At 43.6% G+C, this 17886-nt stretch overlaps 1 protein-coding gene across 2 annotated transcripts in view; it reads left to right on the top strand.

Moving 5' to 3' along the window:
- The window catches only part of LOC101598107 (solute carrier family 5 member 4A), a 45818-nt gene extending 29234 nt beyond the window's left edge, over positions 1-16584 (top strand). Inside the window, exons 9-16 of one of the 2 annotated variants that reach the window (XM_045132643.1) lie at positions 2903-3038; positions 5464-5571; positions 6367-6517; positions 9069-9237; positions 10794-11009; positions 11845-11942; positions 14595-14697; positions 16243-16378. In XM_045132643.1, coding sequence (XP_044988578.1) covers positions 2903-3038; positions 5464-5571; positions 6367-6517; positions 9069-9237; positions 10794-11009; positions 11845-11942; positions 14595-14649 — 933 coding nt within the window. In that variant the 3' untranslated portion in view covers positions 14650-14697; positions 16243-16378. Of the gene's footprint in view, positions 1-2902; positions 3039-5463; positions 5572-6366; positions 6518-9068; positions 9238-10793; positions 11010-11844; positions 11943-14594; positions 14698-16242 lie in introns of both variants that reach the window. The other variant, XM_045132644.1, reaches the window with a different exon arrangement.
- The last annotated feature ends 1302 nt before the right edge of the window (positions 16585-17886 follow it).

Raw genomic sequence — 17886 nt, 5'->3', positions numbered from 1 at the left:
GGGTCGCCATAAATAAAGCCCATCATACAGATCACATGCACAGCTTTGAGTTTGGTTTTCTGGTCTTTCTTTCCTTCTTTCTTCCTCTCTCTCTCTTTCTTTTTTCAAGGTAGGGTCTTGCTCTAGCCCAGGCTGACCTGGAATTCACTCTGTACCCTCGGGGTGGCCTCAAACTCACAGCAATCCTCCTACCTCTGCCTCCCGAGTGCTGAGGTTAAAGGCATGCGCCACCACGCCTGGCTCAGGTCCATCTTTCCAGGATCCTCAGCGCCTGTAGGCAGATGCTGTATCCAGCCTGGTTTCTGAACAATGCTGACCTCTTCCTCTTCAGCTCAGTTACTCCCCAAGTATGACTGGGTGTTGGATACAAGACTGGAACTTGCTCCCGATACGGTAGCAAGGCATCTGGATCTGGCCTGTTCCTTTCGCCAAAGTTAACCAGGTCCACTGAGCCGTGTGAGGCAGGGGATGTCACCAGAGCCATTGGGGGGGGGGGGTTGAGGAAGTTATGTATCTTCTGAGACAGACCTATGCACACAACAGTCTTTTTACCCCTTCAGCTTTCAGTTTAATAATGATTGGTAATTATTTCTTATTTAGGTGTTAAACACTCTGAATATTGTAAATATCTCCTCCTAGCACTTACAAACACCCAAGCATTTTTTTTTTATTAAGTAGAAATTTTGTATGGACAAATCATGTGTTGGTACCATGCCCCTGCCTTCATTCCACTGAGGACCCACTCAGTGGGGTTACTGGTATTCAGTATGGGATTGTGGATCATGAGTTTTGAGAGCAGCAGTCAGTCATTGTTGGGTTTCTTCCTTCCTTCCTTCCTTCCTTCCTTCCTTCCTTCCTTCCTTCCTTCCTCCCTCCCTCCCTCCCTCCCTCCCTCCCTCCCTCCCTCCCTCCCTCTCTCTCTCTCTTTCTTTCTTTCTTTCTTTCTTTCTTGAGGTAGGGTCTCACTCTAGCCCAGGCTAACCTGGAATTCACCATGTAGTCTCAGGGTGGCCTTGAACCCATGCCGATCCTCCTACCTCTGTCTTCCGAGTGCGGGGATTAAAGGTATGCATCCCCACGCCCAGCTTTTCCCCTGTGGTTTTTGAAAATTCCTCCTATCTGAACAGTTCCTGTCAACTTCAATCTAATAATATCTTGAATTTTAGTCCATCTTAAATCAGTGGTCACAGATTCATTTTTCTCTACGTAACGACCTGTTTTTTTTTTTTCAACATATCTACCAAAGAATATATCATTTAACCATTGGTTCATGTGACTCTGTTATTGACATTTCATCTGTGAGTTCCCGACTTGCCTTCACCCTTAGATCTGATACTCTCCTCTGTCTATTGAAGAGCTCCCCTCTTCACCTGTGACTTGTGTTACCCCTCTAACTGCTTCTAGCCTGCTGTCAAAAGATTCTGTCTGGGGATGGAGAGACGGTTCCATGGTTAAAGGTGCTTGCTAGCAAAGCCTGATGGCCCCAGTTCAATTTCCCAGTACTCCCCATAAAGCCAGATGCACAAAGTGGTACATGCATCTGGAGTTCATTTGCAGGGGCTAGAGACCCTGATACACCTGTTTCCTCTCCTTCATCCTCTCTCTCTTTGCAAGTAAATACACACACACACACACACACACACACACACACACACACATACACACACACACACACACACACACACACAAATATATATATATATATATATACACATATACATGTACATATATATTTTTTAATTCTGCCTGTTTCACTGGCACTGAATGATATCAACGAGATCACTAGTAGATTGCTTCTCCAAAGAGAATTAAGCAGAGGGAAGCATCTTCACTTCTTTTTAAAGATTTTTATGGACAATTTTCATACATGTACATAATATATTTGGCTCAGAAGCCCCTCCCATTACCCCCTTTGGTTCCTCTTCCCCTATTCCCTTCTCAATGAACTCATTCTCCTTTCCAATTAGTCCCTCTTTGATTTTGAGCATTCCTGTTTTCTGACCATCTTTGAGAAGAAAAATGTCAAGAAGTAATGACTTTGTGAGGGGCTGGTGTAGAGAACACAGCACAAGACCCTGGATTCTATCACTTACATAGCCAAAGAAAGAATGGAAGAAAAAAAGACAGAGAGAGATAAAGGAGCAAAAGGCAGAAGAAAGAAAGATATAAGAAGTTACGGTATCTTACAAATCCTGCTGTCCTAGGAAAAATCTTGAGAAATTACACAATGTAAGAAAGAATTGTAAAATTATATGAGTTCTTTCCCCAAGTAATATCATAACTAGGTGATGATTCAGAAATAGAGCATTCTGAAGAAATATTCCTAACTGTCTGAATGGCCTGTTCTGATGATATATCCATAGCAACTGACCTGTCTAGCAGAAGCAATCACCTCATAATAATAGAAAGGTGTTGATGATGTCTACAGAACTTTTTTGGTGTTGTTTTGTTTTTCGAGGTAGGGTCTCTCTCTAGCCCAGGCTGACCTGGAATTCACTAGGTAGTCTCAGGATCTCAGCTAGGAGTAAAGGTATGTGCCACCATGCCCTGCGCCTACAGTATTAAAGACACAACTTGTGGCAGCCTCAGTGGTTTTGTATCACTGATGGGGGAACACACTGCTATGGTTAGATTGCAGCCTGGGTACTAAACATACTTTAACTCGATCTTATATGAATTGCCTTGTCCATACCAGGAGCCTTACATCTGAGAGAGATAACCCTAAACTGTGCTCACATGTGTTCAAATTTAAGCAGTAATTCAAACCCTGATCATACCCCAAAGCCCATTTATTTCCACTAATCGCATCAGTTCTTATGACCACATTAAACCCTGAAAGGTAAGCTTGTCCTCTTTGACGTCATCTTCCGGCTGTTTCTGTAGCGCTGTGTCTTCCCGGCAGGTGATCGTGCAGCGCTGCTTGTGCGGCAGGAACATGTCTCACGTGAAGGCCGCCTGTATCATGTGCGGCTACCTGAAGCTGCTGCCCATGTTCCTCATGGTGATGCCGGGCATGATCAGCCGTGTTCTGTACACAGGCAAGCTACAGAACCATTTTCCCACTGTTTTGCGTTTGAAGTCTTAGAAGTATTTTCAGCACATAGCTGTTGCCTTCTTGTTGCTGAGACAGACACTTGGCCAGAAGCAGCTTATGGGAGGAGAGGGCTTAGGGAAAAGTAAGAAAGTTTCTTCATGGCAGAGAAAGCATGGCAGAGCAGAGGCCGGGCATCCCATCCTGCCACAGCTGTGAACAATGAGCTAACTAGCGCACGCCCTCTATACAGCTGGACTAATGAACCTCAAGGCCTGCCCTCTGTGACACACCTCCTCCAGCAAGGCTCCGCCTCCCAAATCTCTACCACCTGGGGATTGGATTAGGCTTAACCGCAAACACATGAGGCTATAGGGAACATGTCACATTCAAATTACTTCGTAAGGTGAAGTAAAATCCTGATTAAATGGAAACTCCATTTTAGATGGAAATAAAAGCAGAAATCCAGGTTGAGGAAACAGTTTGTACAAGAGAGTCAGAGGCAGGGAACATTTGACACTTGTTTTCTTATCCCTCTCATAATGCCTGGTCATCTACTGAAGATATTTGTGACCTTGTGTCCTGTTTTCATGAGTAGCTTCAAAGAAGTTTAGAAAATATAGCACAAGAGCATTGGAGGAGGAGGTGGAATTTGCCGAGTGAGAATTGGGTGAGCTATTGGGATGAAGTTGGTGAGTTTTTGAGATGCGCTGATTTCTTGGATCCCTGAAGTAGATGGGGAGCCAGATACATTTTCTTTGCTTTAGAACTATGTGTTGGGGAGTACATGACTTTTGAGTCAGCTGAGGATAAGTATGTTGCTGAAAATTTTTGCTAAAAAAATCTTTGTTATGAAAATGGAATGAAGTATAATTGAACCCATCAGATAATACTGAATCGTCACTACATTTTCTTCATAGGGCATCAATTTATTTCACTGAAATCCCATTGCTGTGAATGTTGAAGGGACTGGCATTGCTTCTTATTGTAGCATTGCAGTGCTGCCTGTAAAGAATACTTAAGTATACAAGTGAGGAAACAGCCACATAGTTGTGGTTAACTTTCATTCAAGAGACTGAACATGAGCTGGAGAAATGGCTTAGTGGTTAAGGCTCTGGTCTGTGAAGCCTAAGGGCCCATGTTCGGCTCCCCAGAGCCCATGTAAGCCAGACGCACAAGGTGATGCAAGCGGTTACACATGTGCACAAGGTGGTGCACACATCTGGAGTTTGACTGCAGTGGCTGGAGGCCCTGGCGCGCCAATTCTCCTCTCTCTCGTTCCCTCACTCTCTCTCTCATAAAGGTGTGTGCCACCACACCCAGCAAAAGAACTGAACATTGTCTCAAAGCTTGAAGAAATTCTAAGCTTTTTGTTATGATCTGAATATAAAATGCCCTTCCATAGGCTCATGTGTTTGAACACTTGACCCCCAGCTCTTTGGGAAGGTTCTGGAAGCTTTGGAGGTAGTTTCCAAAGGAAGCGGGTTACTTGGGGCCAGGCCTTGAGGTTTTACAGTCCCTCCCAACTTCCTATCCTCCCTCTGACTCCCTCTGGTGAGATGTGACTTGCTCTGCTCCTACTCTGAGACAAGAGGATGTTTCCTGCCATGAAACATCCCCTCAAAACTATAAACGAAGTTATACCTTTTTCCTTCTATAAGTTGCTTCTGTTCTGGTATTTGCTCACAACAAGGAGAAATTAGTTGTTATAAATGTTACATTAAGTGTCAAAGGAAAGCTATATGATAATACCTGAACAATTACCATAGGTGTACTAAAAAAAAAAAATCCATTACTCTGTTGAAAAATACTTTAAAAAATCATTACAGAGAAGCTAGTGTATTAAGGTGCTGGTATTCTGAACCATCGCCTTTCCCTATTATTTGTCATGATATTGCCTCAGCTAAAAGGGAAACCATCAAGGTGTTCTGACACCCCCCAAAGGACAGTCTCAGCTATTGACCTTATCGAGCGACACCTCTCAGCAGGTGTAGATGACAAACATCAGGGTGACTCTGTGTGGACATAGCACCTAACTTCTTGCTGCTGCAGCTTCATCCCCGGAGTTCTGTGTTTGGGAGGAGGTGCTCTTTGGTTGTGTTCTAGAGGGTGAGAGTCAGTTCCCTTGGTATGTGTGCTCTTGTTATTTTCTAGAAGATGGAAATGTCTCCTTCTGTATGTCCTAAAGCTCTGGCTGGGTGATATCCCAAGTGAGAGTCCTGCACAGCAGTTCAATACATGGGGAGCTATGGGAATGAGACAATTAAGAGGTCGTGTTCTGGTTAAACAGATTCCACATCAATGAGTCTCCATTCCCAGGCAAATGTCTTTCCACCCGCTGGTAATCTTATACCTCATTTCTTTGTCCAGTCGTTGCAAACTGTAGCTGGTTGAGTTCTGCTCACTGGACTCACCTCTGCATATCTCTCTAGATATGGTGGCCTGTGTTGTACCTTCTGAGTGTATAAAGCACTGCGGTGTTGACGTTGGTTGCACTAACTATGCCTACCCAACATTGGTGCTGAAACTGATGCCTATTGGTAAGTAGATACCCAGGCTCAAAGAATTTCAGATGTTGCCGGGCATGGTGGTTGCACGCACTTGAAAGGCAGAGGTAGGAGGATCGCCATGAGTTCGAGGCCACCCTGAGACTCCATAGTGAATTTCAGGTCAGCCTGGGCTAGAGTGAGACCCTACCTCAAAAAACAGAAAAAAAAGAAAAAAGAGTTTCAGATGCTTAAATCAATAGATGACCAACAGAAAGTGTTGTGTAATCCTTAGCAATTTCTTTTTATTTTTATTTATTTGCAGCAGAGAAAGAAAGAGAGAGAGAGGGTGGGGAAGGGAGGGAGGGAGGAAAGAGTGGGGGGGGAGTGGAAGGACATGTCAGGGCCTCTAGTCACTATAAATCAACTCCAGACATATGTGCCACTTTGTGCATCTGGCTTTAAGTCAGTACTGGAGAATCAAACCTGAGCCGTCAGGCTTTGCAAGCAAGTGCCTTAACTGCTGAGCCATCCCGCCCAATCCTTAGTAATCCTTCCTTCCATTCATTAAGTTCAGTTATGGACTCTTCTTGGGCCCCTTCCACATGTTAAAACTGGGGTACAGCAGGTGTTCCCTAAGTTTACATTTGTGATTGACTTCCATACCAGATGACCCTTCCATCTCTAGGAAATATTCCAGAAACTCTGCAAACCGTTGTGTATTGTTGATAGGCACATTAATGTTCCAGATGACGTTCCTTCCCCTGGGATAGCTCTGTACTGGTACCCTGGCTCACAGAGGTCATGACATTCGGTCACTAACCAGGTGGCCCCTCTCTTGACCCCCAGGGCTGCGAGGCCTGATGCTGTCGGTCATGGTGGCCTCCCTCATGAGCTCCCTGACCTCCATCTTCAACAGCGCCAGCACGCTCTTCACCATGGACCTCTACACCAAGATGCGGAAGCGAGCGTCGGAGAGAGAGCTCCTGATAGCCGGCAGGTGAGGGCGCCCTGGTACTGCCCCTGAGGAAGGACAGAGGTAGAAGTCAGCTAGGACACCCATATCTTTGATTTCAGTGGAAATCGTCATAGTGAGCAAAACGGACATTCTGGATGAATGAATTCAACTTATCTCTTTTTACGTACAGAAACAGAGGCCATACTTTAATTTAAAAAAAAATTGTTTTAATTTATTTGAGAGTGACAGACAGAGAGAAGGAGGCAGAGAGAGAGAGAGAGAGTGGGCATGCCAGGGCTTCCTGCCTCTGCAAACGAACTCCAGACGCGTGCGCCCCCTTGTGCATCTGGCTAACATGGGTCCTGGGGAATCCGAGCCTTGAACCAGGCTCGTTAGGCTTCACAGGCAAGTGCTTAACTGCTAAGCCATCTCTCCAGCCCCCCATACTTCAATTTTTTAATCATTATTAAGTAGAAACAGTGTATGGACACAGATGTTGGGGCCATCATTTCCTTCCTCCCCTCTACCCCCATTCCACTGAGGGCCCTCCTTAGTGGGATTGTGAAGTCATACGCTTTCATTAAATAGTTGCCTTTTCAGGTTATTAATGCTTCTGGTAGCTTTTTATTTTGACATTTCCCCCGTCCAATCTCCATCCAACCACGTCTTCACCAATTGCCATCTACTCCAATAGGCTGGCTCTTGTCTGTAGAAGTTTCTGTGTATGTCAACATGAAGGGGATAATAGGTTAAGTCATTCACACATGAAGACAGATGAGCCCAGGCTGGAGCGATGGCTTAGCGGTGAAGGCTCTTGCCTATGAAGCCTAAGGATCCAGGTTTGATTCTCTAGGTCCCATGTAAGTCAGATGCATAAGGAGGTGCATGCATCTGAAGTTCACTTGCAGTGGCTAGAGGCCCTGGCATACCCATTCTCTCTCTCTCTCTCTCTCTCTCTCTCTCTCTCTCTCTCTCTCTCTAATAAATAAATAAATAAAAATTTAAAACTAGAAAAAAAAAACACATGAGCTCATCAGCTATATTAGCAAAGGGTTGAGTCATGTTTAAAATGTCCAGGACTGTGTAGAACAGAAATCTGTGTGTTGAGGGGTGTTTGTGCCCATAGCTGCACTAACCAGATAACATGCAAGCAGGGTGCGGCTGCATAGAGAGGGAGGAGAAGGAGGGTCTTGCTGTCTCCCTCGTAAAGCTTATACAATAGAAACTATTTTAGAGTAAAATAAAATAAAATGTCAGGCCGGGCGTGGTGGCGCATGCCTTTAATCCCAGCATTCAGGAGGCAAAAGTAGGATCGCCATGAGTTCGAGGCCACCCTGAGACTACAGGGTGAATTCCAGGTCTGCCTGGGCTACAGTGAGATTCTACCTCAAAACAAAATAAAACATAACATAACAAATAAAGAAAATGCCCATTACTGAAAGTATAGTGTCAATATTCTGAGCCTGTCTTAAGCCATGGTCAGCTGTTGGCACTTCCTCTCACGAGAGCCACCAAGCCAATCCCACCAAGATAGACTCTAGACTTTCTCTCCAGCTTTGTAACACTCCCCACATTACTTTGCTATTAAAGCTAGAGATATATCCAGGTATCAGTCACCTCTTCTCATAGCTGTTACCCAACATGCCTCGGTTTATGTCCTGGAGACTGGCAAATAGTGTTCGTGTACCATCTTCATGTTTGCTCATCCAAATTTATAAATATTTATTTGCAAACAGGGATGGGGTAGGAAGAAAGAATGGACACACCAGGGCCTCTAGCGGCTGCAAATGAACTCCAGATGAATGTGCTACTTTGTGCATCTGGCTTTACATGGGTACTAGAGAATTGGATCTAGAGAATTAGGCTTTGCTGGCAAGCACTTTAACTGCTGAGCAATCTCTCCAGCCCATTTATCAATATTTTAACCAATCCTTTCTATCTGCTGGAGGACTGAATTAGTAAAATCCACCAAGAAGTATTTCTGTCCATCCATCTAGCATCCAGGGATAGACTGAGGCTCTTTTAATCCTTACTTATGTAAACTATCCTGGTCTCCCTCTACATAGGAACTCTCTTTCCTCATACAAATAGTTACTGATATATAAAACCAATGTACTGCTTATTTCCAATTTATACATTATATACATTGCATTAGAGAATTATTACTCAATAGCTGACATTTGCACTGTTTTTAAGAGCGGGCATTTGACCTCACAGATGAAGCTTTTATGACAGCTATAGCTAAACATGATTGACGTTGTACTAACAAATAGCATGGCATAGGTTTCTGTCAGGCCAAGGAGCTGAATTTTGTCTTGTGAACCCATGAATGAATAGTACAAGAATCGATTCAGGAGCCCACAAAGGTGCCTGCAATGCCAGTGTTTAATAATCAAATCATTTTGGAGCCGGGCGTGGTGGCGCACGCCTTTAATCCCAGCACTCGGGAGGTAGAGGTAGGAGGATCGCCATGAGTTCAAGGCCACCCTGAGACTCCATAGTGAATTCCAGGTCAGTCTGGGCCAGAGTGAGACCCTACCTCGAAAAACCAAAAAAAAAAAAAAAATAATCAAATCATTTTGGCTTCTTGCAGGCTATTTGTCACTGTATTAATTGTCACTAGCATCCTGTGGGTCCCATTAGTGGAGGTGTCTCAAGGTGGACAACTGATCCATTATACAGAAGCCATCTCTAGCTACCTGGGGCCTCCCATTGCTGCCGTCTTCCTGCTTGCTGTCTGCTGCAAAAGAGTCAATGAACAAGTAAGTAAAAGATGAGGAGATTTGGGATGGAGAGATGGCTTGGCGGTTAAGCGCTTGCCTGTGAAGCCTAAGGACCCCGGTTCCAGGCTCGGTTCCCCAGGTCCCACGTTAGCCAGATGCACAAGGGGGCGCACGCGTCTGGAGTTCGTTTGCAGAGGCTGAAGCCCTGGCGCGCCCATTCTCTCTCTCTCCCTCTATCTGTCTTTCTCTCTGTGTCTGTCACTCTCAAATAAATAAATAAATAATTAAAAAAATATAAAAAAAAAAAAGATGAGGAGATTTTTGTTTCCAGAGTGAGAAAAAAGTGAATTCTTTCTATTCCAGGTATACCACTGAAAGCACATTTCAGTTTCTGCCGCAGTCACCATAGTTCTGGATCCTCATTAAATTATGAAATTCTTTACTTATATACCCTACGTTCATAGTAAAGTCTTTATATTTGTTACCAAATATTATGTACATGTCACAGTGCTGGGGAACACACGTTTAGCAGATAGACCATCAATTTTCAACCATGACTCTACAACCTAATAATAATGTCTTGATCTGAAGCAAATAGCTTCACTGTCTGTTCGGTGAAAAGAACAATAATGCCTACTTCGTGGGAATTCTGTGAGGATCAAGTGAGATCACATATTCAATACTTAGAAGGAAATCAAGTAAAAAATTTAAAATGTATTAATTGTTATTATATAAATGATGTATAGTGTATTATGTCATATTATATATAACTATTAAATATAAGCAATTGATCATTATTGACCTTAAACACTTAGTCCTTTCATTGTTCCTAGGTATTTACCTTGCTATTGTGACTTTCACATGAATAATGGGTGCAGGGAAATCAATATCTATGTGCTTTCCGCATGTCACTCTTTTCAGTACGTGGGGCTTTATGGTTCAGACTCAGCGCTGCTCCATCCAAAGCTCATAGTGTTTACTTGCAAAAATGTTTTCTAAAACATAACATCATAAGGAGGGAAGCAAAGAGAACCTGTGTCCAACCACCAGCCATTTCTCAGAGAAGATTAAACACTCTCCATTGTCAAGAGTTTAACAGAACTCTCAAAAGTTCCCATCAAGCCTGGCATGGTGGTGCACACCTTTAATCCCAGCACCCGAGAGGCAGAGGTAGGAGGATCACCGAGAGTTGGAGGCCACCCTGAGACTACAGAGTGCATTCCAGGTCAGCCTGGGTTAGAGTGAAACCCTATCTCCAAAACAGAAAAAAAAAAAAAAAAGAGTTCCCATCAGCTCTCCGGATTGTGTAACGTGAAATAAATAATTGCTCTACAAAATAAATAATTACAGAATTAATTCTATAATTAACCTGCCCGTAAAAGAAAAGTTAGGAAAATCTTGGGCTTGAGCGAGCAGTGGAGGAAGAGGGTCAGCAGTGTGATAGTATTTCACCCTCTTTTGGTGACCTTGGAATCAGGATTAGCTAATCTGTTGGCCCTTAGCTGAGAAAGGAGGCAGAGTGATGACTGGGACTTGCCTGGGCAAGCTTCTCGTCCTTCCTGAACGCACTAATGCTGTTCTTGTTTCTTTTACAGGGAGCATTCTGGGGCCTAATGGTCGGGCTCGTAATGGGCCTTATCCGCATGATTGCAGAGTTTTCCTATGGCACAGGGACCTGCTTGGCTGCCAGTAGCTGTCCCAAGATCATCTGTGGAGTGCACTATCTATATTACGCCATCATTCTGTTCTCTGTGTCTATCCTGGTCATGCTGGGAGTTTCCTTCTTAACAAAGCCCATCGCTGACGTACACGTAAGCCATGACTTATGAATGTACACATATATATGCATGTATATGTTTATATATATTCTAAACTAAGAGGTATTTGCCTTCAAAAGTTACGGGCTGGGGGAATGGCCCAGTTGGTGAAGTTTACCACACAAGTGTGAAGACCCGAGTTCAGATCCTGAGCACCCACGTAAAGGCTGGGCGTGGTATGACGCGTGCCTTCAGTCCCAGCATTCAGGAAGTAGACGCACCCAAGCTAGAGCAGCTGCCCTGGTGAGCTCTGGGTTCAGTAAGAGACCCTGCCTCAGTAAACAAGGGGTCCAGTGATAGAGAGATACCTGACACCAACCTCTGGCCTCCATGCACATGTGCACACACGTACAAGTGCACTTGTACACCTGTCTGCACGTACATGCATAAACACACGGGAACGCATATGTGAAAATTGTGCTTGTAATCCCAGTGCTGGAGAGGCAGGGACAAGCAAAGCCCTGGGACTCCGTGGCCACTCTAGCCTAACTGGTGAGTTGTACGCCAGTAAAGACACTGCCTCGAACAAAAAATTTGTCACTAGAATTCATAATTAAATATTTATGTTGAATGTTAGGTGTTGAGTTTTAGAAAGCACACTATAGCTTCCAAAAAAATAAATCTTAAAGTTAAATTCTTTTTTCTAATGTATTTAACTATAATTTATTATTGATTTTGTAAAAAAAAAAAAAAAAAAAGAATGTTGTCTCGAGTACCATTTTTTGTGTTGTTAAGATGCTATGAGACTTGAACCTTCAAAGCAGACTGATAGAGATCAACAGATACTTTATAGACAGTCGTGAAAAGCATCACGGTCTTCATTCACTAGAGCAACATGAGATGCCCGGATGGAAGCTTCTCTGCAGGACTAGAATGTGGCCAGCTGTGGTGGCGCACGCCTTTAATCCCAGCACCAGAGAGGCTGAGGTAGGAGGATTGTTGTGAGTCCAAGGCTAGCCTGAGAGTACATGGTGAATTTCAGGCCAGCCTGGTGCTAGATTGAGACCCAACCTCAAAAAACAACAAAACAAACAAACAAACAAAATCTAGAATGTGATAGTTCGCAGTAGGATAGGAATTCAAGAAGTCCCAATAAGATAGTTCTAATAACTTAATAAACAAAATGTATGAATAGCCGGGTGTGGTGGCGCACGCCTTTAATCCCAGCACTCAGGGAGGCAGAGGTAGGAGAATCGCCATGATTGCAAGACCAGCCTGAGACTACATAGTGAATTCCAGGTCAGCTGGACCTAAAGCAAGAATCTACCTCAAAAAAAAAAAAAAAAAAAAAAAAGTATGACCAGGTGTGGTGGTGCACGCCTTTAATCCCAGCACTCAGGGGGCAGAGGTAGGAGGACGTGAGTTCGAGGCCACCCTGAAACTACATAGTTAATTCCAAGTCCACCTGAGCCAGAGTGAGACCCTACCTCAGGAAGAAAAAAAAAAAAAGTATGAATAGAGGCTTATGAAGCTATAATAATGATTGGTTAACAACAAATTTTAAAAAATGACAAATTCTTATGAAATTGGTAGGGAAGTTATGGGGGAAAATTAAAGTGTGACTTTGAGAATATAATGGCTCTTAAAAATATTTTTAGTGCCGGGCATGGTGGCGCACGCCTTTAATCCCAGCACTCGGGAGGCAGAGGTAGGAGGATCACCGTGAGTTCGAGACCACCCTGAGACTCCATAGTGAATTTCAGGTCAGCTTGGGCTAGAGTGAGACCCTACCTCGAAAAAAAACCAAATATATATATTTTTTATTTGCAAACAGAAAGAGAGAGACAGAGACAGAAAATGGGCATGCCAGGGCCTCCAGCCACTGTAAATCAAGGCCAAATGCATGCGCCACTTTGTGCATCTGGCTTTACATGGGTAGTGGGGAACTGAACCTGGGTTGTTAGGTCTTGCAGGCAGGCATCTTAACTGCTAGGCCATCTCTCCAGCCCCATGATGGTTTTTAAGCCCATCAGTATTGACACTTCCCTTATAACGTTCTTAGTCTAGCATATTCATTATGTCCAATCACATTTCTCTTATCTGTGGGCGGGGGAGCTATGATAACACATGTGCTATGTATTTACTGCAAATGACAAAATTCTACAAAACCGAAAGGCTTAAAATGCATACCTGGGGCTGCTGTTTATTTCAGTCAGACTGGTAACCAGTGAACCCAGTGACTCCCCAGTCTCTACAACCACTCATCACTCAGGTTACAGGCATGTGTGGCCGTGTCCAGTTTTCACCATGGGCCTGGGGAAACAAACTCAGGTCCTCAACCTCTTACTAAACAAACCATCTTCCAAGCCCCTGAACTCAAGATTTTTTAAGTGATAATAGCAGCCAGAAGGCATCGCAGGTTAAGAAGCGGAAGGAGGAGAAAGGAGAGGGGCTAATCAGATAACAAGCGCCAAGATAGACTTCATCACGGAAGTAACTTCTAGTGTTCTATAGGATGGTGAGCTCCCTGTAGTGCCCAGCAACCCATTATGTGTTTAGTAAGGAAGCAAAAGAGAGGAGTCTAAAGATGTCCAACACAAAAAACCATCAATGATTAAGGAAATGCTAATTGCCCTCACTATATACTTTATACATTATACAATGTGTATGTGTATCAGATTGTCACCTTGTACCCCATAAAAATGCATGGTTATTGTATGTCAATTAAAATTTTTTAAGCCAGGGGCTGGAGAGATGGCTTGGAGGTTCATGAGCTTGCCTGCAAAGTCTAGGGATCCCCATTCAACTCTCTAGATCCCATGTAAGCCAGATGCACAAGGTGGCACATGGAGTTCATTTCCAGTGGCTAGAAGCCCTAGGGTGCCCATTCTCTCTGTCTCTCCCCCCCCCCCCCCACTTCTCTCCCTCTGCTTGTTTCTCTCTCAAATAAATAAATCACCCATTCTGTCTCTCTGTCGCTTTTTCTCCCCAATAAATAAATATTTTTTTAAAAAAATTTTAAGTCAGGCATGGTGGCACACACCTTTAATTTCAGCACTCAGGAGGCAGAGGTAGGAGGATCATCATAAGTTCGAGGCCACCCTGAGAATATATAGTGAATTCCAGGTCAGCCTGAGCTAGAGTGAGACCTTGCCTCAAAAAAAAAAAAAAAAAGAAAGAAAGAAAGAAAGAAAGAACTTTAAGCACAGACATGGCAGTGCATGCCTATGATCCCAGCCCTTAGGAGGCAGAGGCAAGAGATTCAGAAATTCAATAGTTCTACAAGAATAAAAACAATTTCAAATGGGTTGTTGTTTTGGTGAATGGGTATTATAGGAGATCTTTTCATTATAATCTATACTGGTGCATTTTGAGGGTTTTTTTTTTTTTTTTTTTCGGTTTTCTGAGGTAGGGTTTCACTCTAGCTCAGACTGACCTGGAATTCACTACGGAGTCTCAGGGTGGCCTCGAACTCACGGTGATCCTCCTACCTCTGCCTCCCGAGTGCTGGGATTAAAGGCATGCGCCACCACGCCCAGCCATTTTGAGTTTTTAAACAATACAAAAACAAACAAGGTTACTATCCAGCTGTTTCAAATGTTTGCCCACTAACGTTACTTGTGTGTGTTCTCTGGTCAGCTGTATCGCCTGTGCTGGGCTCTCCGAAACAGTACAGAGGAAAGAATCGATTTAGATGCAGAGGAGAAAAGGGAGGAAGAAGCTAATAATGACACCAAAGAAGGTAATGCCTGCCTTATATTTTTTAATTATTTATTTATTTATAAAAAGAGAGAGAGAAACTGGGCACACCAGGGTCTCTAGCCACTGCAAATGGACTCCAGATGCATGCGCCACCTTGTTCATCTGGCTTGTGCAGATGCTGGGGAATTAAACCTAGGCTCTTAGGCTTTGCAGGCAAGCCCCTTAACTGCTAAGCCATCTCTCCAGTCTCCACATTTTATTGTTTGGGTATCTTGGTTTAATAAGTGTTTTGGGTTTTTTTTGTTTGTTTGGTTTTTTTGGTTTTTCGAGGTAGGGTCTCACTCTAGTTCAGGCTGACATAGAATTCACTATGTAGTCTCAGGGTGGCCTCGAACTCATGGTGATCCTCCTACCTCTGCCTCCAGAGTGCTGGGATTAAAGGCGTGCACCACCACACCTGACCAACGCTATTATATTTATGGCAAACTGAAACTTTAAAATTGGGCTAGAGAGATGGCTTAGCAATTTAAAGGGCTTTCCTGTGAAGCCTGAGGAGGCAGGTCTGAGTCTGTGTGCCAGCTCCTGACGCGACACAGCGACACACGTTTCTTTCTCGGTTGCACACTAAGCACAAGACATGCTCTGTCTTGATAGGTTGCTATTAAGCATCAAGCCCCAGCCGCTTGCCAACCTTATTTCTCACTGTTCTGACCAATACATCCTCCATCGCAGGAAGGAAGGTATTGCATTTAGGTTTCTGTTCAAACACCAGACCCGAAGCAGCTATGGGAGGGAAGGATTTGTTTCCAGCTTACAGATTCCAGGGGAAACTGCATCATGGCAGAAGTAGCCTGCTCACTGTCATCCATACAGCCGCAGCAGAGGGAGAAAAGGCAGCATCAACCCCCCCCCCAACCAGAGAACAAACAGCCAGAGCTCAAAACTGGCTCTCGACACATCTTTAGCAGGGCTGGGCTCAAGATGAGTCCCCCCTACCCCCCCACTGACACACATTTTTAAAAATTTTTGGTTTTTTTAATTTTTTAATTTTTATTTATTTATTTGAGAGCGACAGATAGAGGGAGAAAGAGGCAGAGAGAGAGAGAATGGGCGCGCCAGAGCCTCCAGCCACTGCAAATGCACTCCAGATGTGTGCACCCCCTTGTGCATCTGGCTAATGTGGGTCCTGGGGAATCAAGCCTCGAACCGGGATCCTTAGGCTTCACAGGCAAGGGCCTAACCGCTAAGCCATCTCTCCAGCCCTTAATTGTTTTTTTCAAGGTAGTTTCTTGCTCTAGTCCAGGCTGACCTGGAATTCGCTATGTATTGTCAGGGTGGCCTTGAACTCACGGCGATCCTCCTACCTCTGCCTCCTTCCCGGGTGCTGGGACTAAAGACGTGTGCCACCACGTCTGGCTATGGCTTAGCAGACACTTTGCCACACAAGCATGTGAATTTTCATGTAGTCCTGATTCCGTCAGCACTTATGAGGACCATAGCCATTCCGTACAGAGCGGTACAACATGGGCAAGTGGCTGTAGTTCCCATCTTTGGAGATAGTTGATTTTGCTTTCTTTTGTCCCAGATCCCCCTGAGAAACAGTATGGATGTCCCAAGAAGACTTGTGACTTGTTCTGCGGTTTGCAAAAGACAGGACCCAAGATGACGAAGGAAGAGGAAGAGGCCCTGGGGAAGAAGGTCACAGACACATCAGAGAAGCCCCTGTGGAGGACAGTAGTGAACATCAATGCCATCCTTCTCCTCACCGTGGCCGTTTTTTTCTATGCTTACTTCGCCTGAACTCTGTCTCGTCCACTGCAATACCGATACAGCAAAGGGAAAGTCGCATCCATTTTCATTCTATACTCTTGTCTCTTGTCTTGCAAAGGGATACAAGCAGTTGGCAATTTTTATCCAATGGGGTAACTTCAGGCTTGATTATGTCTTTTTTTTTTTTTTTGCTTTTGTTGTTTCTCTCCTGTAAATAAAATAAACAACACTTAAAACACTAGTAAACCTCTCCTTATAATTGTGTGAACTAAGCAAAAGGTCTAAAATCTTGTTCTGTATTTTTACTGGGGCATACTTAGTAAATTCATTCTTGTATATTTAAGGTGTGTAATGTAATGAGTTGATACATGTATACATTATGAAGTCGTTACCACAATCAAGTTAATTAGCACACCCATCACCCACCATAGTTACCCTTTTGGTTTTGTTTTTTTAATTTTTTGTTGTTGTTTATTATTTATTTATTTGAGAGTGACAGACAGACAGAGAGAGAGAATGGGTGTGCCAGGGCTTCCAGCCACTGCAAATGAACTCCAAATGCATGTGCCCCCTTGTGCATCCGGCTAACATGGGTCCTGGGGAATAGAGCCTCGAACCAGGGTCCTTAGGCTTCACAGGCAAGCGCTTAACCACTAAGCCATCTCTCCAGCCCCCATAGTTACCCTTTTGCATGTGGAGAGAATACTTAATATCCATCTCTAAGTAAATTTAAAATGCATGATAATCATTATTCACCATAGTTACAATTCTGCATATTAGATCCCCAAATTACATTCATCTTGTAGCTGAAAGTTTGTACCAACATCTCAACTTTTATTCCACCCCTCAGCTCCTGGAAACCACTACTCTCTTAGTCTGTTTATTTTGCTGCTGTGATAGAAAAACAAATACTGGGAAATTGTTTTTTTAAAAAGGTTTGATTTTTCTTGTTTGTCAGAGGAGGATATCCAAGACCAAAGAGCTAACAAAGAGTTTTTTAAACATATATTTATATATATATATGTATATATATGTATATATACATAAATATATATGTAAATATATATATATACATATATATATATATATATATATATATTTTTTTTTAGAGAGAAAGAAAAAATGGTCATGCCAGGACCTTCAGCTTGCTGCAAACAAACTCCAGATGCGTGTGCCCCCTTGTGGCACATTGCAACATTGTGAGCTTGCATCACTGCAACTGGCAACAGGGGACCTGGATATTTAAACCTGGGTTCTCTGGCTTTGTAGGCAAGCACCTTAATTGCTAAGTCATCTCTCCAGCACATGAGGAAGTTTTTTTCCTGCATCATTCTACAGAAAAAGGTGGAAGGTCAAGAGAGTCTGGAAAGAAGGAACTTTTTATCAGTAACCCATTCCTTTAATAACCACCCGCTCCTGTGATGACATTAATTCATTCATGAAGGAAGGACTCTCATGA

This window comes from Jaculus jaculus, chromosome 13, assembly GCF_020740685.1.
Source record: "Jaculus jaculus isolate mJacJac1 chromosome 13, mJacJac1.mat.Y.cur, whole genome shotgun sequence".
Classification (NCBI taxonomy): Eukaryota; Metazoa; Chordata; class Mammalia; order Rodentia; family Dipodidae; genus Jaculus; species Jaculus jaculus.
This window is presented reverse-complemented; position numbering and strand designations above follow the sequence as displayed.